Genomic DNA, 20035 nt, shown 5'->3' with positions numbered 1-20035 from the left:
ACAACTTATTTATTTATTTGTTTTTATCAAATTCATTCATGTTTTGCTCTCTATCTTAGTTTTTGTCTAATCCTTTCAACAAGCAGGAAAGCTACATCCACTACTAATACAAAGGTATGCAAGAGATTTGACTTTTTGTTGATTTTAATATCATTTCATAATGTTTTTGCTTGAGTCCCAAGATGTAAAATTATATTCATCAGTAGTTGATCATGGCAGCTTTGAGTTGTAAGAGAGCTATTCTCTCTTGCTCCTAGCAACCAAAGCACCCTTTAAAATCTAATTGAACAAAATGAACACCACCCAGCACCAAAAACAAAAACGACCGAACTTATCTAATTTTTCTTTTCCTAAATTTCCGTAACAAAAATAAGACAGTTTTCTACAAACAAAGCGGCCTTCAGTTAAAATAGGCCAACAGCATGCTACATATTATACAGTGATTTGTTTTCTTTCATCTGTAATTTTGCAGTTATGTCCTACTCAAGAAGAGGCCAAAGTCTTTGGTTTGAATGGTGCTGATCCTAATTTTGTTTCTAGTTGACTAGTACTGTCTTGGAAAATGTTTCGTTATGACTAGTCTATTGGTACTACTAGCTTTGCATTAATTGAGAATACCTAAACTCAAGAAAATTAAGGCCAAAGACTTTGGGGGCAATTGTTAGGCCATCCCTTAACTTTTCCCTCTTTATAAAGACTTGGACTTAACTAAATGCCGAGCACTTAGGCCTCATCAGATCAACTACGTTTATGAATTCGTATCCAGTGCTTTCTTGGAAAGTGTTCATAGTAAATGCTAGTCTATATCACTAGTATTATGAATTTTGCACCTAGACCGCGAGGTTGAAGACTTTGACATACATTGTATCCATACATTGGTTTCGGCCCTCCCTATTTTGAGATTATCATTAAGGATGAGGCTCTTGTATCCTATTTGTAGTTCTATTTTTGTCTTGTGAATAAAATTCTTGTTCATCAAAAAAAAAAAGGGAAATTGTTTTTCAACTAAAATAAAAGGTGGGAAAAAATTATTCATTTTCATTGAGAGAAGAAAAAAAAGACAAAGGATTTGTGCTTTCACCAAAGAGGTGAAAATGCTATGAATATTATAAAAAGATATAGGGATGTAGCTCTAACGTGAAAAAATAAAATATATTGGCACAATGAGCCGGGCTGGCCATTGGGCAAGGCCACTTAAGACATTGCCTAGGGCGGCAAAAATTTTTAATTAATAATAATTATTTATAAAGAAAAAAAAATGTGAACTCCCTCACTTCAAGAAGGCCTCTAAAATGACGGGAATAATAAAAACCCAACTCATTTAAAATCCTAAACTTTTTAACAAAAATAAAATCATATGAATACATCAAATTATCATTAAAGTTAATTTCTCATAACGACTTTAGATTTTAATTTTTTATATGTCCTTCTCCCACACAATGGAATGTCAATATTAGCCATCCAATCTTTCACATGACCGTACACCAAATACTCTCTCTCTCTCATAATCAAATTGGAAATTAGATGTCAATTTTGTTTCACCTCTCTCTCTCTCTCTCTCTCATAATCAAATTGGAAATTAGATGTCAATTTTGTTTCACCATGTATCACTTTATTTAAGGTAAATAAAAAATCATTTGAAAAATGTTAAAAGTAGATGTTAGAAAAACTTAAATTTAAAAATATAATCAGTAATTTTGTATATCAAAAATCTTGAAAAATAAAAAATAAAATAAAATAAAAAGAAAGGTATACCATAATAAGACTGTCTTATAAGATAATTTCACTATATGCGTCACTAATCTCCCATAAAAGTAACATGGCATAGCTTCCTCCAATAAGGCATCTCTAGGATTTTTTTTTTTTTTTTTTTCCTTTAAATAACGAGTTTCTCATCATTTATGCTAAACTAAAAGAGGTTATTAATTTCTTATTGTTTCTATGAATGTGACTTTTGCTAAAGATACGTATCGGTGGAAAGTTACGTTGGAGAAGAGTTGAAAAGTTGTTTGTTGTCATGTCATATTTTTGAATTAGACAAGGTGTTTTTATTGGTTTGAAGTGCCATGTCAATTATACACCATGATTACTTAATAAATTTTCCATAATATGAAGGCTTTCCTTTATAAGAACCATGAAATTTAAAGCTAAATTTGTATCTTTCCTTCCTAGAAAGTGTTTCATACATCATGATTACTTAATAATTTTCCATAATATGAAGGCTTTTTTTTTTTTTAATAAGAACCATGAAATTTGAAAGTAAATTTGCATCTTACCTTCTTGGAAAGTGTTTCATAGTGAATACTTGTCTAGAACTATGCATTACTTGAGATAACCTAGACCAAGATGGTTGAAGACTTCACACCCTATCATATCTTTCCACCCACCCCTTGAGAGTTTATATTTTATATTTTTTTTGACCAATATAAAATAAAAAGGTGACGAAAAATAAAGTTCCTTGTCAATGAAGAAAAAAAAAATACCTTTTGAAACAATCTCATGGACTACTCTCATATTTGTTTGTCCCCACCTGAGAACCCACATGCCGTAAGAGACATGCAATATGAGACAATCTAAGATAATTTTCTATACATAGAGGTGATCACATTGTGCATCTCTCTCAAAAGGAAAATAACCCTGGAATATCAGCTTTTAAAATTGCTCGCAAATGTGGCTTTAGTTTCTTCCCACAAGGCATCTCTTAAGAATTTTTTAAAAAAAAAATGATGAATACTCATCATATTTGCTAAACGGGATTGTTCTTAATTTATTACTTTTGCTACGAATGTGACTTTTGCTAATGGTTTGAATGAGTGCTACGAATGTGACTGTTGCTGTTGGTTTGAATGAGTGCTACATTAGGAGTTGAAAAGTTGCCTGTTGAACTTATGTCATATTTTGGAATTAGGTAACTGGTTTTTATTGATTTGGAGTACCACCTCAATTTTAGTTGAGTAAAATTTTCCAATGACTGGAGGATTTTCTTTATCAAAACAATGATTTCTAAAACTATACAAAACAAAGAATCAAAAAGAGAGCTAATTCTCAAACAAAGGAAATAAGCTCATCTCATTTTTTAGGGAAATTAACACACTATTTTACATATTAAACATTGAAGTGCTTTCACATGACGCCCCAAAATTGCTCAAAATTTAATTAAAAACCAAAAGATAGGAAAACTGACAAGTTCATTCTTCAGTCAATACCTAGAAGAATATATTTAATCTGTTGGCTGGCATGATCTCCGGAGTATATGGCCCTGATTATTGGTTAAAACGAAAAGGAATACTTGTCGATCAACGGGCACATCTCAATACCCTTTATAGCTTCTGAGAACCATGGATAAACGGGATTGTTCATCACTCAAACAACAAAACAAAAGGCTCTGATGCCATATTGGAAATCATTCCAATTCTCATAAATAAATAAGGGGTTTCCTTACCGATCAGCATAATCTCAACTATGCAACAATTCAAGTTGTAGCTTTGGCTTTTGCTTTTTGTTTCTTGGCATCCAATGATGCTAAGCCTGTGCCCAATCCAATAGGAGCCTGATCTTCTTGCGCTGATGTCAATTCATCATTTTTGGAATCCACTGGGCCATTTGAAGGATGGCCATTGGCTATCTTCTTCACTCCATCAGTTTCCCCACCTTCTGCCGCATTAGGGGTCACACCTAAATTGATAATATTGAGGAGTTGAGTAAGTGGTGGCATAGCTTGTACTGGAATGCCATGTGGATGTATCAAGAGGCCCCAAGCTGCAGCTTTCTTTCTGACTTCAGCTGCTGCACGGGCAGCTCTTTCATCAACTCCCCTCCCTCGAGGAGGATTGTCACCAATTATTGCAGCATTAAGAGATTTATTGACAGAAGTGCCTGAAGTCCCAGACCCTCTAGCTGTTGCAGCAGCTTGGAATGCCTGTATTAAGTCAGGATGAGCCTATCGTGCAACATCAAATATCGAATGAGAAATCCCAAGTACCCACCAAAAAAGAAACAATATATCTTTTAGGGAAGTTCGGATAGCTCAAAGCAAGAAACAATCATCTGATTGATAGCCCAGAAGAGTTTTACGGTTCTCAATTTTTCTTTTATGATAATTCAATACTTGGGGGTGGTGAATTATGAACCTTGGTCTAATTGAGTGATGGCATGTTAGTTTTTAATTTGGTAACCATTTTTAAACTTTAGCGACTAAATTTCTTGTGAGCTAGACTTAAAAAATAATATAATAATAAATAAATAAATAAATAAATAATATATATATTTTAGTAAGCGATTGAACTCCACATCTCTTATTCAATTATCAAAAAGTTTACCAGTTGAACTAACTAGAATCCCAAATAAAATAAAATTCTTGTGTGCTAAGCTTTAGGGATTGACAGTGTATTTAAAGCCAAACCTTTTAACAAAAAAATGATTTGAAACGGCATCCATCCAGAGATTTTAATACACTATGCTGTAGCACCAGGATAAAAAGACCTGGTTTTTAAGATCTCAAACCAGAAATGTAGGGGGTAGACACCATACAGAGAATGAGAAATGGGCCGTGCGAAAAGAACAAAAGCATGAGCACAGTAATTTACCCAAACTCCTGACATGTATGATAGGGGAAATATTTAGACAAAGCAGAGAATAGCATGAGAAAGCACCAAGCATAAGAAGGAAAATGCATAAATGTAAGACATCATATACCATAAATATGCAATTTAACTAGTCTTAAAGCTATCGTCCATCCTTCAGAACATGTGCTCAACATAAATTTTTTTTATCTTTTTTTTTTTTTTTAACATTAAGGAATAGTAGCATAAAAATGGACAATCATTTTTTTTTTTTTTTTAAAGAATGGGCAATCATATTACAAAAGGACAACACCCCTAATTTTCACCGCAATTTTTGTTTATAAAGAATGGGCAATCATATTGCAAAAGGACAACACCTGCACCATCATGTATATCTTGAGTTTCAGCTTTGAACATGTGTCGTAAAGATGTTCACCTGAGGTGACAAGTCAGCATGAAGTGAAAAATGTTTGTTTTTATTATTATTATTATTTATTTATTTCTTGCTTGCCCCAACAAGAGCCTTGTGTAAATGTTAGGGATAGGTTGTCAAAATAATCATTAAAAAAAATAATAATTAAAAAAAAAAAAAAAAACAATTTGGTCGCATTCCAATCATCTGATTTTGAATTAATTTGCACCTCAGGGATACACATTTCCTATAATTCTGAATTATTTGTGGGGACTTATATTTCTGATTGCATTCTTTGTATTTGAAGAGTTATTTGTGGATGAGTAGTGTGTTGGTTTCTTTATATGCATGTTTGTGATAAAGTTGACATTTTTTTACAGGAAACTCGGCAATATTGTCTCAACAACTATGATATGTACTAAATATTTTTATTGTTTCTTGTTTATTGCTACGGGATGTGGATGGTTAGATCTTTTAGATAAGAATCTTTATGACTTTGATTTCAAATTTGAATTCTATTTTGAATTTAAACTTTCTTTTGGAAGGAAATACTAAATTAAAAGGGTAGAATAAATTCAAATTACATTTCCTAAATAAGTTGTGTCATTATCATTAATAAATTTAATGCCAAAAGATTTTCTCTTAAAAGTTAAATTTGAACTTGAATAAAATTTGACAAGTGAAAAAGTGTAGTAAATATTGAGATTTGGTGATTTAGTCAAGTTTTCAAATTGGAAAGATATTTGGTAATAATGCCAATGTTATAGAAAATATCACAAAAATTGCAAAAGACCCAAAAATAGGAAAATACCGAAAGGACCCCCCCCCCAAAAAACCAACCCGACCCGAGACCCGGAAAACCGACCCGAATTTCAGAAACATTTCTGGCGGGTCAATCAACTATGCTTCGGTTTTTTGTGTCGGGTTGCGGGTAATTCTAAACCCGACCCGCTATTTGCTCAGAGCCAAAATTATCCAATGTCCTTGTAGAGACTAATATTTGAATTTAGAAGGCTTGCTTGAAGATTGATGGCCTCCATTAGTAGGTGAGAACCAAGACACAAAATTTAAACCAATCCCGACTGGGTTTCAATACCCAGAATCAAATACACTGTAAAATTTAATTGGAAGAAAAGGAAAATGCGAGCAGAGTGTAACAATGAAAGAGAATTGAAAAGGGTAAACTCATCTTATTGGTTACTGAATTCATACTTCAGATTCTGTATCAATTGAGAGAGATAAGTAATTGGCAGAGAGTATTGATCAGTTGAGAGGGAGCAATATGTTGCCATCGCAATCAAATAAAACAACAAGACAAAAGACCAATGGGAAAATTTTTATTAAATTTATAAACCAATCCCAATGACCAAATTTGGTACCCCTGCCCCTTTGTCAAGTTGATGTTCAATATATTTCTGATAACTAATATAGTATCATGATTTAACTAATTTCTGATATTCAGGTTAGCTTTTTACTCTGTATAATGCTACTTAATTGTGCATTTCCTATCACTTTAGTCTTTATCTGTATTTACATTGTCTGAACACACTATCTTATAGGTTGGCCGTGAGATAACGAAGAGCTGTGTTCATATTTCCAATGTCTTGGTACATCATTGCAACATTTACGAAAGTTGCAGCGACACCATGGTGATCTGGGCCTGATGACAAGCTTGGCAAGAGCAATGCCTGAGACGTGCTGCAATGCAAGTTCTGCTTGGTTAAGTCCATGGTAGAAAAGAGCCATATTGCCATAACTGCAGTGAACCAAGAATTAGATCTCTATGTGACTGTGTAAGAGAGGGTTGCTTGGACACCAAAAAGAAAACAAAATTTTCTCCTGTTATACACAGAATTAGAAACAAATCTTCTTTTTTTTTTTTTTTTAATATACAGAAACAAATCTAGTTCATATTACACATGAATTTCTAACTCATTCTGAAAACTGCATCAACTTTTGATTTCATTATATGAGAATTCGTATTTTTTATTGGTAAATTATGTACACATAAAGTCGGTCTTGAACTCATGACCTCACCCTCTAACTTGCACTTAGAACAGAGAGTCATTTGAGGAAGAGCTCATAACAATTAACTTGTGGTAATTGAAATAACCACATCCGTAATTTTTTTTTTTTTTTTTTTTTTTTTGGGATTAGCAAATCATAAACAAATTTTCATATTGATCTGCTTTACTCTTGTAAGTACAGATCACTGAATCGAAAATCAATCTTATAACCAAACAATAGCTAATTTAAAGATGCATAATTTTATAATCAGTCATATCTTGCAGGGGAACATTAGTGCCTGATAGGTATGATCAACATCGAAGTACAAGATGCATAAATTTTTATATCACTAAGATCAACCAAACAATATCAGCAACAAATATGCAGAATCGTTTTAGTTGAGATGTCTACTGACAGCAATTAGCAACTTCCCGATGCATTGGACTAGTAACCTGCAACACAAGTAAGATAAAAATTTATAAACCATACCAAAGGAATTCAAAGAGGGCAAAATAATGGAATAACATATCTGCTGAAGTATTGAAAATGCCTCAGAAAATAATGTGTAGGCTTCACTAAGCATTCCCTGGAACAAAGAGTCACATGACTAAATACCATATCTTTCAATACAAGAATACGAAATAAAAAGTCATGACGAGAATCACTCAGCAGAAGTTTTAATCTTCTGTAATAGGTAGTCATGTGTGAGTTTTCATGAAATCTATCTAGACTGGTTCTACATAGTGTATGTTTTATCTTAACAGATGCCCTGGAAAAACTCTTTTAAAGATTCAATTTTGTACTAGATGACATTTTAATTTGGCCAAGAAATTATATATTTTATTGCCGATCAAAACCAATATTAATTGTTAAAAATATTTAAATTATAAGCCCAATATGTTAATTAATTTTTGTTGTTTTTTTAATGAGTCAATATGTTAACCTTAGACCAGCTTCTCAAAAATAAAAATAAAAAATAAAAAAAAATGTTAAGCCTTAACCTAACATATCAGTCCAACAAAAATACTAGACACTAGATACCTGTTTACCTGATAAAATTACAATCGACTTAAAAAATAATAACAATAAAAAAAAAAAAAAAGGCTGAATATGAAATAGCATGTGCAATGTGTTAATATATTGTCTTCAGCCACGCACATAAAAACAATATATTCAAGTTGAGTTTGGCATTGGCTAAAAAATGCAGCATTTTTTACTATTCAGCTTACTTTTGTTACTATTCAGTTTATTTTTACTATTATTTATAGGTCTCATTGCATTTTTTAGTACTATTCATGAGTCTCACTTGTCAACCTTTTCATTTGAAATTGCCAAGTCCATGGCCACGTTCTTGGATAAGATCGTGAGATAAATATTAAAAAGTGCTACATTCATAACAATTTCACAACAAAAAGTTACGTGGCAATTTGTTATTAATTTTCATTTAGGCTCACTACTAATATTACTTTTTTACCGGCTAATAATAGTTTGTCACCTAGAATTTGTTGTGTAAGCATTGTGTCCCTAGCGTTTCTCATAAAAATTGTTCGATTGGTTTTAGTTCTATCAATTTTGTGGCTTTATTTTGTCAATGCTTTTATTGCATAAGTGTTGCTTAACTCTTTTTTTTTTTTTCTCTCTCTGTTTTTCTTGAGGGCTGCCTTCTTTGATTTTAGTTGTATGGAAAATTTGGGCATTGCTTGTTTTGGTGCTAAACAACATTTATAGAATTCAAAAATTGTTAGGGAAGCAAACTGCCACCTAGTCCACATCTACTGCTAAGGAAAGAAAAGCAGGGGTCACATAATTGTACACAGTATCCTGTCTTTGCTTCGTGGCGTCTTGCTAACGCATTTGCCACCTGATAAGTGATTCATCTTCAATTGCTCCATTAAATGTATAGCGTACCTGCACCATGATAGTTGGGCCATCGAAAACAAATCTTTCTGAGTTGCATCCATAAGTTCCACAACAATTTCATCACACACTTAATCATAATTCTTACAAAGCCTAGTGGAAACATTATTTGCATTTGTAGCTTTGCTGTTTTTGCTAATGTCCACAGTTTGGTTTAAGCATGGGATGATGATGTATTGTAAACATTATCTACATTTGTAGCATTTTTTGTTTTTGTTGTAAAGGATGTTAATTTCCCCTTTGAAATCTAATGCAATATTTTAATTTGCATGCTGTGGCATTCTCTACTGTGGAGATTAGATATTCGAAGACTTCTTTGGTTGTAGATTTTTTTACTTTATTTATAGAACCTTTGAATCAACTATAAATCTAATTGACTTTTTGAAGGGTGTTTGGTTGGGAGGGAGAGAGGGAAAAGAAAGGTTGGGGTCAGGTGTTTTCTCTCCAGACCTACTAGAAAGTTTTCTCCCCAAAATGGGGAGAAAAACTGTTAAAGGGGGTGGGGGGAGTCTAATTTGTTTATTGACCAAAATGCCTATGTGCACTTGCACATGGGCATGTCAAGTATGTTGGCTCTTTTTTTATTTTTAATTTATTTATTTATTTTTTAGTTCCAGTTTTAAGTGTTTGGTTGTTTGTCACATTTTTGTTTTAATTGGGTATCATTTTTTAACAAGGGTATATGAGTAAATTTATACAAACTCATTTTTTCTATCCATCCACTTTTCCACTCTCGATTATACAAAAAAGAGAGACATTATAATATTTTTCATCCTCTCATTTTTCCATGCTTCTACTATTTTCTATCATCTCACTTTTCCACCCTTCCAACCAAATAGACCCTTAGAGTATGTTTGTTTAGAGGGATTTTAGGGAGGATAGAAAATTGAGGAGAGAAATCTAGATAGAAAGAAGTTTTAGTGGGTGTTGTTTGGGAAGAGAAAGGGAAAAAATGTAGTGGGCCCGGGTGTTTTCTTCCTGAGCCCACCAAAATGTTTTCTCCCCAAAATGAGGAGAAAACTAGAGGGGGAAGTCAAATTTGCTTGATTGACAAAAATGCCCATGAGCAATTGCACATGGGTTTCATCCAGTTGCCCCCTCCCCCTTTTTTTTCTCATCCAGTTCTTGTTTTCCATCTCTCCACATTTCCATCCTCCTAGCTAAACACAAATGGGATGAACTAAATTTCTTCTATCCTCCCATTTTATCCCTTCCTAATTTTCTATCCTCCTATTTTTCCACTCCTCCAACCAAATGGACCTTTAAATGAAAGCAAAATGTGTAGAAGAGAAAATGGAAGCAAAAATAGTAATAAATTAATAAAAATGAGTTAAAAATTAATTAAAGTAGAGCTAACCATAATATGTAGACTAGATAGGTGTGGACTTATGAAGAGAGAGAGAGAGAGAGAGAGAGAGAGAGAGAGAGAGAGAGAGAATTTAAGAAAAAAAATTGTTTGTAGGTGGTTGAGATATGATCAAAAAAAAAAAATTTACATTCCGTTTGGTAATTTATTATATATATATATATATATTTATTTATTTATATATAGTGGTAACTTTGAAACAGTACATTAATATTGACCAATATCTAAATATATCATTCTTCTAGTTAAACCGAAATAGCTCCTAGTACGAAATTGTCTACTTTAATTATAATGTATTAAGAAACAATGATGTTTTGTGTTTTTTTGTGTTCGTTGGTAGATGATTGCATTCTAAATTATTAATGTATTAACTATTAAGAAACAATAATTTTGGTATTTGTCTTTATTAATAGTTTGTTAATACCATATGGATGTTTATTTGAAGTTTATTTTTATTATTTTTTATTTGGACAAGGCTTAGGTACAGTACTTAGATTCTGTTCCTTAGGTTCCCCTCTTAAGATTCTGTTATGTGGATTTTTTCTCATAGAATGGAAGTGTATTTTTTAGTTAAGTAGCCACATTGCTCAATCTTAAGTAAGGAATCTAAGGAACAACACCTAAGGTATTGTAATTAAATTTTGTCATTTTTATTTTTACTTAAACTCCAGCCTCTATAGTTTGAAATTATGGTCTGTCCGTGCATTAGTTCTTTGTGGTGAACACTATTGACTTACTTCTGTTATTTGTTTTTCTCACGCCAATAATTTTGCAATTAGAAGACCCTCAACAAGAAGCCAAAGACTTTGTTGGTGTACTTTCTTCATAGATAATGTTTAGTGATGACTAACCTATGCCCTTGGTATTATGAGCATAGTATTATTTGAGAATACCTAAAATCAAGAAGAGGCTAGAGATTTAGGCATAAATGGTCCTAATAATAATGCAAAGCGCGTTTCTCTTAAAGCTATTCCAACGACAGTTTCGAAAAAATTTTCATCTCTTATTATTTCAAGGAAAATATCAAATGAGTAAAGTCCTTGATGAGATGATATTTCAGCATTTCAAGGACTCTAATCATTCTCCTTTTTCCTCTCTATCTCTTAATTGATTACCCTCTTTTTTGTTTTTTTGTAAGATAGTCTTCATTCAATTGGCAAAAAAGTTGCATCCAACACTAGTAATATACCAATTTTGCATTATTTAGGAAGACCTAAACAACTAAACTTAACAAAGATGCCAAGGATTTGGGGTCAATGGTGCTTTCCCTGCACCTTATATTAGGTTTTCTTGGATAATCCTTGCATTATTTGAGAAGACCTAAGCTAGAATAACAATAGTCGAAGACTTCGTGTCTTTCCACTATCTACCAACCGGGATGACTTTTGCCAACTTTGTTTTTTGACAAATTAACTTATATGCCTAAATGCGATTCCAGCTTTTAGCCTAAAATTGATCCTTGGTTATTGACAGCTATGAGCTGCTTTTTTGCTTAGTTGAACTTTTATTTACTCCTATTTATTCTTGTTTAGAAGTCTAAGAGATGTAGAATCATGTTTAATGGTTGGGCCAAACTGAGTATATTATTTTGGATAAATTCTATTAACATATCTTGAGAATTGAGCTGATGTCTGAGACTTTTCAAAACTGATTAATTTGGTTTTTAAAGCCAACTTAACACTTAAAATAGTTGAGAAAAAATTGATTAACTGACTTAACAATGTTTACTGACTAAGTTTGCTTTAGGGACCAAATTAGTCAATTTTGAAAAGCTTTGGACCTGGTTGGGATTTTTCCAAACCTCATAATATTTTAATGGAATTTACCCTAATATTTTAGCTCAAACCAATCGAACTCCAAGTCTGGTTCATGTTTGCATTGTTTTTCCTAAGGTTTTGTGTTCATAAGTTTGTTCATAAACAAAATAATTTGTTGGAGCACAACTTGTTTACAAATAGAGGTCTCAAAAGAATGATCAAGCTTGACTTATTTAAATATATATATATATATATATATATATATAAACAAGTTGAGCTTAAGTAGAGCTCTCCATGAATAGTGATAATCAAGGCCTAAATAGCTAAACTTAACAAAGACGCCAAGGACTTGGGGTCAATGGTGCTTTCTCTGCACCTTGTACTGTGCTTTCTTAGATAATACTTGCATTATTGGAGAAGACCTAGCTAGACTACTATAGTGGAAGACTTCGTGTCTTTCCAGTTTCTACCAACCACCATGACTTTGTCTTTTTTTTTGACAAATTAACCTGTATGCCGAAATGTGCTTCTAGCTAAAAATTACCTTAGGTTGTTGAATGTGAGTTGCCTTTTAGCTTAGCTGAACTTTATGGATTGGGCCATGCTCATTTTTTGAAAGCCCAAACCAATTAAATTCCAAGCCTGATTCATGTTTGGATAATTTTTTTCTAAGGTTCTGTGTTCATGAGTTTGTTAAGAAACAAATCAATTTTCTGGAGCTCAACTTGATTACAAAACAACTCTCAAACAAACAAACATAAACAAGTTTTATACCAAGTTTTACAACCCTACCAAAGACTAACAAAGTTATTATCCAACTCTCATGTATGCTTCCAATTAAGCAAAATAGTTTTTGTGTTGAAATAGGCCACCAGCATCCTACTTATATATAGTTATAAAACCGGTGACGTAGTAAAACAATTGATTGTCTTTTTTCTTTTTCTTTTTTGGGAACAATTTCTCTAATAATGCATAGGGTGTTGGTTAAAGCTTCAAATTTTCCTTTTACTATTTTACATAATATTCCTAATTGATGCAAAAATGTCTATATCTTAAAAGGATAAAATTTAGGTACAGTACTTAAGTGTTGTTCTTTAAATTATTTTCTTAAGATTTAGCCATGTAGCTTTATTTTTATTATTATTATTTTTTATTTCATGAGATGAAAGTGTATTTTTAGTTAATTATAGCCACATGACTATGGCATCCATGGTGAGTTTTCCACCCACTACCGTGATAATATTTTTCTATTTTATTAATATAAACTAAAAAGGTGGGAGAAAAGATTGGGGAAAGTAAGTTAAAAAAAAAAAAGAACACCACACTTTTAAATGGAACATATTAATTAAGTCCACAATTTTAAATGAAACATGCACTTCAAAATTTAAACAACAAACTTAAATAAGTAAAACACTGTAAAGTTTAAAACCGAGCTAGATTGGGTTTTTTTTTTTTTGGGATATAAGCAAATGTTTGAAGTTTAAAACCTAGCTAGATTAGTTTTCTTTGGAGCTGTCAGATCATACAAGTGCTTGTGCATAGGATTGGATGTCCTCAAATTCTGGTCAATTTATAATACTAATTAAGTATTATAGTATTTGACAAATAAACTTTAATTATTTTTCAATCATTAGAAAAATAGAAAATGTAAATTTTTTAGATTAATATAATTTAGAATATGAATCTACTGTAATTTTGGTGCGAGGCTTTTGGAGTCTGGATTTTGTTTGCATCACTCTAGTAGTGTGCAACACCATTGGAGAAACATTTTGTTCGAGTGTTACTCAAGCTAGAATATAGAACAAGTTTGAATTGCTAGTTTGTGTGGAGGCTAGCTCTAGATAACGTAGAACAACCTTGAGGCTTTTATGTGATTGTCAATTTAGGCCAAGAGAGGTATGCTGAAAAAATCGCTATTAAAATTTTCACCATTCAATGATTTGGGGGGGGGGGGGGGGGGGGTTGTCAAGGGTATTTAGATTTTTCCTTATAAATCACAATGCTAGTATTATTTGAGGCAACAACATTTGATCACTTGCATCCAAAGTATCGAAGTTGTTGTTGTACATATTATTTATTGTTCTTTAATATTTTCCATTGTCACATATATGGAGATTTTTATTTTTATTTTTGAATAAGATTTCACTTGGAAGAAATCTTTTGACTATATATATGATTTATGTAGTGAAGCTTTTAGAAAGTTAAAAATTATTCAATTGGTTTTCGTTGGCACTGTCAGATCTGACAAGTGCTTGTTTCTCACATAGGATTGAATGTGCCCATATTCTGGTTTTAAGCATTATGAACTCATGAGCATATTAATTCATTTTGGTCTTAATATACATGTCAAATTTCATGTCAATCAAATGTTATTTGTTATTTGATATATAAGCTTATTTTTTATGCATAATCTTATATCACAAAAATTGAAATTTAAACATTTGTTGATAATAAAGCTATTGATATTTGATTTTTTGAAAGTATGAAGGATATGAGAGGATAATGTAATATAATGGTGGATTTGTCAAAATTCACCTTTAATAAAAAGACAGTGAGTGGAGTTGTAGCTATTGGCTCCCAACATATTTGGAGCCAAACTTTGTCAAATAAAAAAAAATTACAAAATATTTTGAAAGAGTTTATGAGATTTAATATTTCCTTGCCATTACCTAACACTTCATGGCTAGTCTCCAAGCCCCTCGGGGGATGGTGTGTTGCACAACTCACATATTCAATTAAAGCAAAAAATGCAAAAACACAATCGTATTCAATTAAAATTACACAGTAAATATAGATTTTGCACAACATAGTATTAAAATTCAATATTCAGATACAAAATCCAACAAGAAGACACACACACGTAGGTAATCAATAAAATGCAAGGCTTTGCAAGCCGAAAATTGAGCAACTCACAGTTATGAACCATGACAAAACAGTAGCAATGCAAGGCTATCCACTCCTTAAACTGAATAACTTACGGTAATGAACCACAACAAAACAGTAGCAAGTGTCAATACATACTTCAATGAGGTTAAACCACACCGTACGCCAGTATGGATTTATGTAGAGAACTGCAACAATTCCCAACATGACTGTTATGTAAGCCACCATGAAGCTTATGTAGAAGACATCCTTGTCCATGAAACTACCACCTACTTCACCCTCATTATCCACTGGCATTGTCGATGGTGGTCTCAATTTGGTGCAACCATTACGTAATGGAGGTCCACATAGGAGAGGGTTCCCCTCATAACTGCTTTCATCAAAAGTAATGAATTGGTTTTTTCTATCAGGTGTTGTACCTGATAAGTTGTTGTGTGCCACACTAAACACCGCTAAAGAGGTCATTTCAGTTAACTGGGGTGGAATTTTGCCATTCAAATTGTTGAAGGAAAGATCCAGACTTTCTATCTCCTTTAAATTTGAGAATGTCACAGGGATTGGTCCGGATAGATTGTTGTGTGACAAATTCAATGCACGAATGTTGCTGCTCATCCTACCGAGTTTTGGTGGGATTTCACCTGATAGGTTGTTGCACGAGAGGTCAACTCCAAACATGTACTCGAGGATGTCACCCTTGTAGGAGTAAGTTCTACTTTTTGTTGCAAACTCTACTTCTTCAAAAGCATTCACATCTCCATTGGACATATGCATAAAATTATTTAGATCTTCAATATTTCTTGATAATGACAAACTATTGGACAGAAATAACTCTCCATATGAATCTCTTGAAAAAGTTCTTCGGGCAGATGCATCGAAAGTAATGTTACTCAAGCAAAGAGGTATCGAACCTGAAAATTTATTGTATGAAAGATCCAAAATGTTTAAGTTCTGCAAGAGGCATAATTGAATTCGAATCTGACCTCCTAAATAATTTGATTTCAAGAGGAGAATTCTCAATGCGGAGAGGCTTCCAATCCAATTGGGAATGTTGCCAGTTAGATGGTTATCTCGAAGATTCAGTACAAGTAGATTGGAGTTATTTGGGAAAGCAGTTGGAATTGGACCGCTCAAGAAATTTTTATTTAATTGAAAAAATTTGATACTTGAGGTATTGAAGCAAGATGGAATAGAGCCAGACAAATTGTTGTCAGAAAGGTCAAGAAATGTAAGAGAAAGGAGTTTGCATAATTCGATTGGAATAGGACCTTCAAAATGATTTTTGGCTATAACAATTTGCATTAAAGATGACATGTTCCCCATCCATGTTGGAAGCATGCCTGAGAAGTGATTGTTGTCCAAATGTAAAAATTGTAGCTTAGTCAAATTAAAATTGGTAGGAAATATTGGTCCACTGAAGCTATTGTTTGATAATGTGAGAAGTTCTAACTGGTAGCAGCCCATTATGAAATGTATTGGTACTGTTCCTGAGAAATTATTCCCAGACAAGTCTAGACGCCGTAAGAAAACCAAATTCCCAAAAGAAGAAGGAATACTGCCTTGAAATTCATTGTTAGACAGTTTTAAATAATCTAAATTTGGAAAAATTAGACCGAGGTTTGTGGGAATTGGACCATGTAAGTAATTATCTGAAATATCTATTGTAAAAATTCTGGAACGAATATCATATGGCACTACGAAAGGCCCCGTAAAAGAGTTATTGTTTAGAATAAAAACCTCCAATCTTGTATTGTTCTCTAACAGCCAGTTAGGAAACTGCCCAACCAACTGGTTGTGAGAGAGAGTAATTGCTCGCAAATCATATTGGTAATGAAGAAATTTGGGAAGTGTGCTATTGAGAATGTTAAATGAACAATTCGACAAACTGAAAACCTTTAATTGGAACTTTGGAATCCAAGTATGGGAGTCAGATTCTAAAGCCAATATATTGTTATCACTTAATAAGATCTTAAGGTTTGAGAGGTTGAAAAGGAATGACAATGTGGATGGGATCAAGAAGTTGTTATTTGAGAAAGAAAGGTACTCAAGTGATGACAAACTTGATAGTGGGGACTGATCAATGTTCCCATTAAAATTATTGTAAGAGAGATCCAATACACGGAGTGATGTCAAGTTCGCCATACATGAAGGTAGTATCCCTTCAAAGTTATTGTAGCTGAGGTCTATCTCTTGGAGCTTCCTAAGTTCACACCAGCCTGTAAAATGAGATAATTAATTTTTAGGTTCTACTATTGTAACCATTATTTTTCTTAAAGAGGATATTCTAATTATTCTAAATAGTATCATTGTAGAGAAAAAAAAAAAAATAATAATCTACCTTGGGGAGGTAAGCTGCCCATCAGTCCACAGCCGTTCATTTCCAATATATTAAGAGAAGTCATAACTCCAATTTTATGAAGAAAGCTTTTATCAATTGATGAATATTCCAAGTACAATTCCTCAAGGTTGTTTAGTTCACCCAACTCTAAAACAAAAACAATTTTTTTAGAGGTAAGTAAATTAATGCATGTTAGTGTATAACTTAGACTAGTTTAGCCCATTGGGCTTAACCCAGTATACTATACTTGTAGTTTACTCCTATTATTTGTTCTATACACATACCTAGCCTATATAAGGCTCTTTATTGTACATTGTTATTTACACACATCAATATACAGATTATTCAGTTTTTTTTCTCATACTTTATATTGTTAACAATACAAATAGGTCGATATGGTAGAACACGAAGTAGTAATTGCAAAACATATCAAGATACCACACAAAAATTATGAAGTGTGTGAAGGTGAGTGCAATTTATTTTGGAACTAAAACAAGTTAATGTACCATCTAAAATTAGAAGGGAAGTTAATGCAATTTTCCCAATTTAAATTAATCAAACATATATCATATATAAATATTTTTTGTCAAACTTTCATGTGCATCACATGTGTTAGCAACTAATATACTATATAATATAAAATGTCTTTCAATATATATATATATATATATATATGTAATAAAATGGGTCAAAGAAGTCATGATTGCATAAAATGTTATCCTCTCTCTTTGCTACATAGCTAAATTTTAACATATACTTAATTAAATTACATAATTTCTCTATACTTTCGTAATTTCAAATTAAACACTAAATTTAACTAAAAAAGAGAAATAGTTACTATGATACTTACTAAAGACAACAAGTTTAGTTTCATTGAATTTCATGAATTTTTTTTTTTTGAGTAAATAGTAATACTAATTAGAACACAAACGAAAATAATAATAGTGTTTTAAACCGAATTTATAATACATTATATAATCAAAGTACAACTACAAAGGGGCCTAATCTTTGTAGCTGTAAATTGGGATTATAAACAGGGGACACTAGACACACACAACCAATATGGGATAAATATCCCTATTCTTTTTTTGAGTAAATAATAATACTTATTAGAACACACACGAAAATAATAATATTGTTTTAAACCAGGTTTTGATTGTAAATATTTCGAATAGGTTTGTTATAGCTTATGCTTTTTAACGGTTATAATACCACCACCTTGTCTTATCCAAAAAAAAAAAAAAACCACCAACTTGATGTTAAGGGTATAACGTACCTTTAGTGGTAAACAATCCTTTCAAATTATTAAATGAGAGATCTAATGTCTTCAATGATGGAAAGGCAGCCAATGACTCAAGAATTCGTGCATTAAAATTGTTCGAACTCAAGTCTAGAAGTTGCAGCTTACTTAAGATGTTTGTATCTATACGGCAAAATTAAATATATCAAAGCATTGATGTGATAATATCATTTGACATACCATATAAAAGAATTATTTGATTTTAATCCATATACAACCTATCCTACCTTTTTTTGTCACGAATTCATTGATCTCATTGCCACGCATGTAAAGATTCTCCAAATTGCTAAATTCTTCAAATTCTACATTAAAAAAATATTACATAAAAATCATGGAAAAATAGGAACTTCAGTTGCATAAATACTTTCATGTAAAAAAAAAAAAAAAAAGTGAAATTTAGTTGCAAAAAACACAATAATTGATGTAAGGGAAATAAACAAAAAAAAAAAAAAAAAATTCAAAAAACACAATAATTGATGTAAGGGAAATAAACTTATGTTCTCGATAAGCATATGAAACACTCTTCCAATCTTCCTTTGCAAATTAAGGAGAATTTTACCTTGGATGTGGATTGATCCATTCAAATTGTTGACGCTAAAATCTAGTTCCTTGAGCGAAGCAATACCACTAAGGGATGAAAAAACGCTATTATTGAAATTATTACTTTCCAAGTGAAGCACCTCTAGCTTGCTCAACAAAGATAAGCTTCCAAAACCTGCAGTTTAGATGCTTTAATTTGCAAGTCCGCAACTATATATTCCCACAAAACGATACAAAATGAATCTTAACATACATCTAATTTGTGGTCTACATTTATTTTTAAAGAAAAGGTTAAAAGAAAATAAAAATTCAAGCAATTTATTTTGGACAAACATATTAATTGGAGGAGGGGAACCAAAAAGTTTACACACTCAAGAATTAAGCACTATTCCTTTGCAAATTAATGAGAATTTTACCTTGGATGGGCATTGATCCATTCAAATTGTTGGACCCCAAATATAGTTCCTTCAGGGAAGCAATTCCACTCAAGGATGAAAGAATGCTATTATTGAAATTATTATTTTCCAAGTGAAGCACCTCCAGCTTCTTCAACGCAGAGAATCTTTCAAAACCTGTGATTTAGATTTAGATGCTTCAATTTGCATGTTCACAATTATATATTCCCACAAAACAGTATAAAATGATTCCTAACATAAAACTTATTTTTTTGCCAACCATATATACATATTTAAAGAGGTAATAGAAAAAATTAGAATTTTGACAAATACTACCTATTTTTCTTAGGATATAAACTTGGTACCTTCATTTGGGACCCATCTACGAATCTCATTTTCACTCAAATCGAGGTACTGGAGCTCTTCAAAGGGAAGAAACAGAGAGGCATTAAAGTACCAACCTCCTCCACTTTCTCTACTCCAATAGGATATTGTGAGATTAAGAGCAAGTTGGATTACATGGCCAGTAGTGATGTTGCACTTCACTCTTTCCCACTCACA

At 32.2% G+C, this 20035-nt stretch overlaps 1 protein-coding gene across 1 annotated transcript; it reads right to left on the bottom strand.

Annotated features, from left to right (window-relative positions):
- Window positions 1-3472: 3472 nt before the first annotated feature.
- LOC115984432 (receptor-like protein 15) lies at window positions 3473-18674 on the bottom strand. The gene is made up of 6 exons (XM_031107458.1): window positions 18516-18674; window positions 17240-17386; window positions 15043-17117; window positions 7397-7433; window positions 6603-6730; window positions 3473-3940 (listed from the first exon to the last, which is right to left on the bottom strand). Exons 2-6 carry the CDS (start codon window positions 17301-17303, stop codon window positions 3473-3475), a joined length of 2772 nt encoding a protein of 923 aa, XP_030963318.1. The 5' UTR covers window positions 17304-17386; window positions 18516-18674.
- Between the last annotated feature and the right edge of the window lie 1361 nt (window positions 18675-20035).

Source organism: Quercus lobata, chromosome 4, assembly GCF_001633185.2.
Source record: "Quercus lobata isolate SW786 chromosome 4, ValleyOak3.0 Primary Assembly, whole genome shotgun sequence".
In the NCBI taxonomy this organism is placed as follows: Eukaryota; Viridiplantae; Streptophyta; class Magnoliopsida; order Fagales; family Fagaceae; genus Quercus; species Quercus lobata.
Note: the sequence above shows the minus strand (reverse complement) of the source record. Positions and strands in the feature narration are given on the sequence as shown.

Bases quoted from the DNA above. Each gene is read 5' to 3' on its own strand.
- LOC115984432 (XM_031107458.1), bottom strand. From the start codon at position 17,303: ATGACTTCTCTTAATATATTGGAAATGAACGGCTGTGGACTGATGGGC. The intron at 17,118-17,239 runs GTAGATTATTAT...CTCATTTTACAG, and splicing joins GGGCAGCTTACCTCCCCAAG to GCTGGTGTGAACTTAGGAAG. The intron at 7,434-15,042 runs GTATGTATTGAC...CTTGTGTTGCAG, and splicing joins TGTGGTTTAACCTCATTGAA to GTTACTAGTCCAATGCATCG.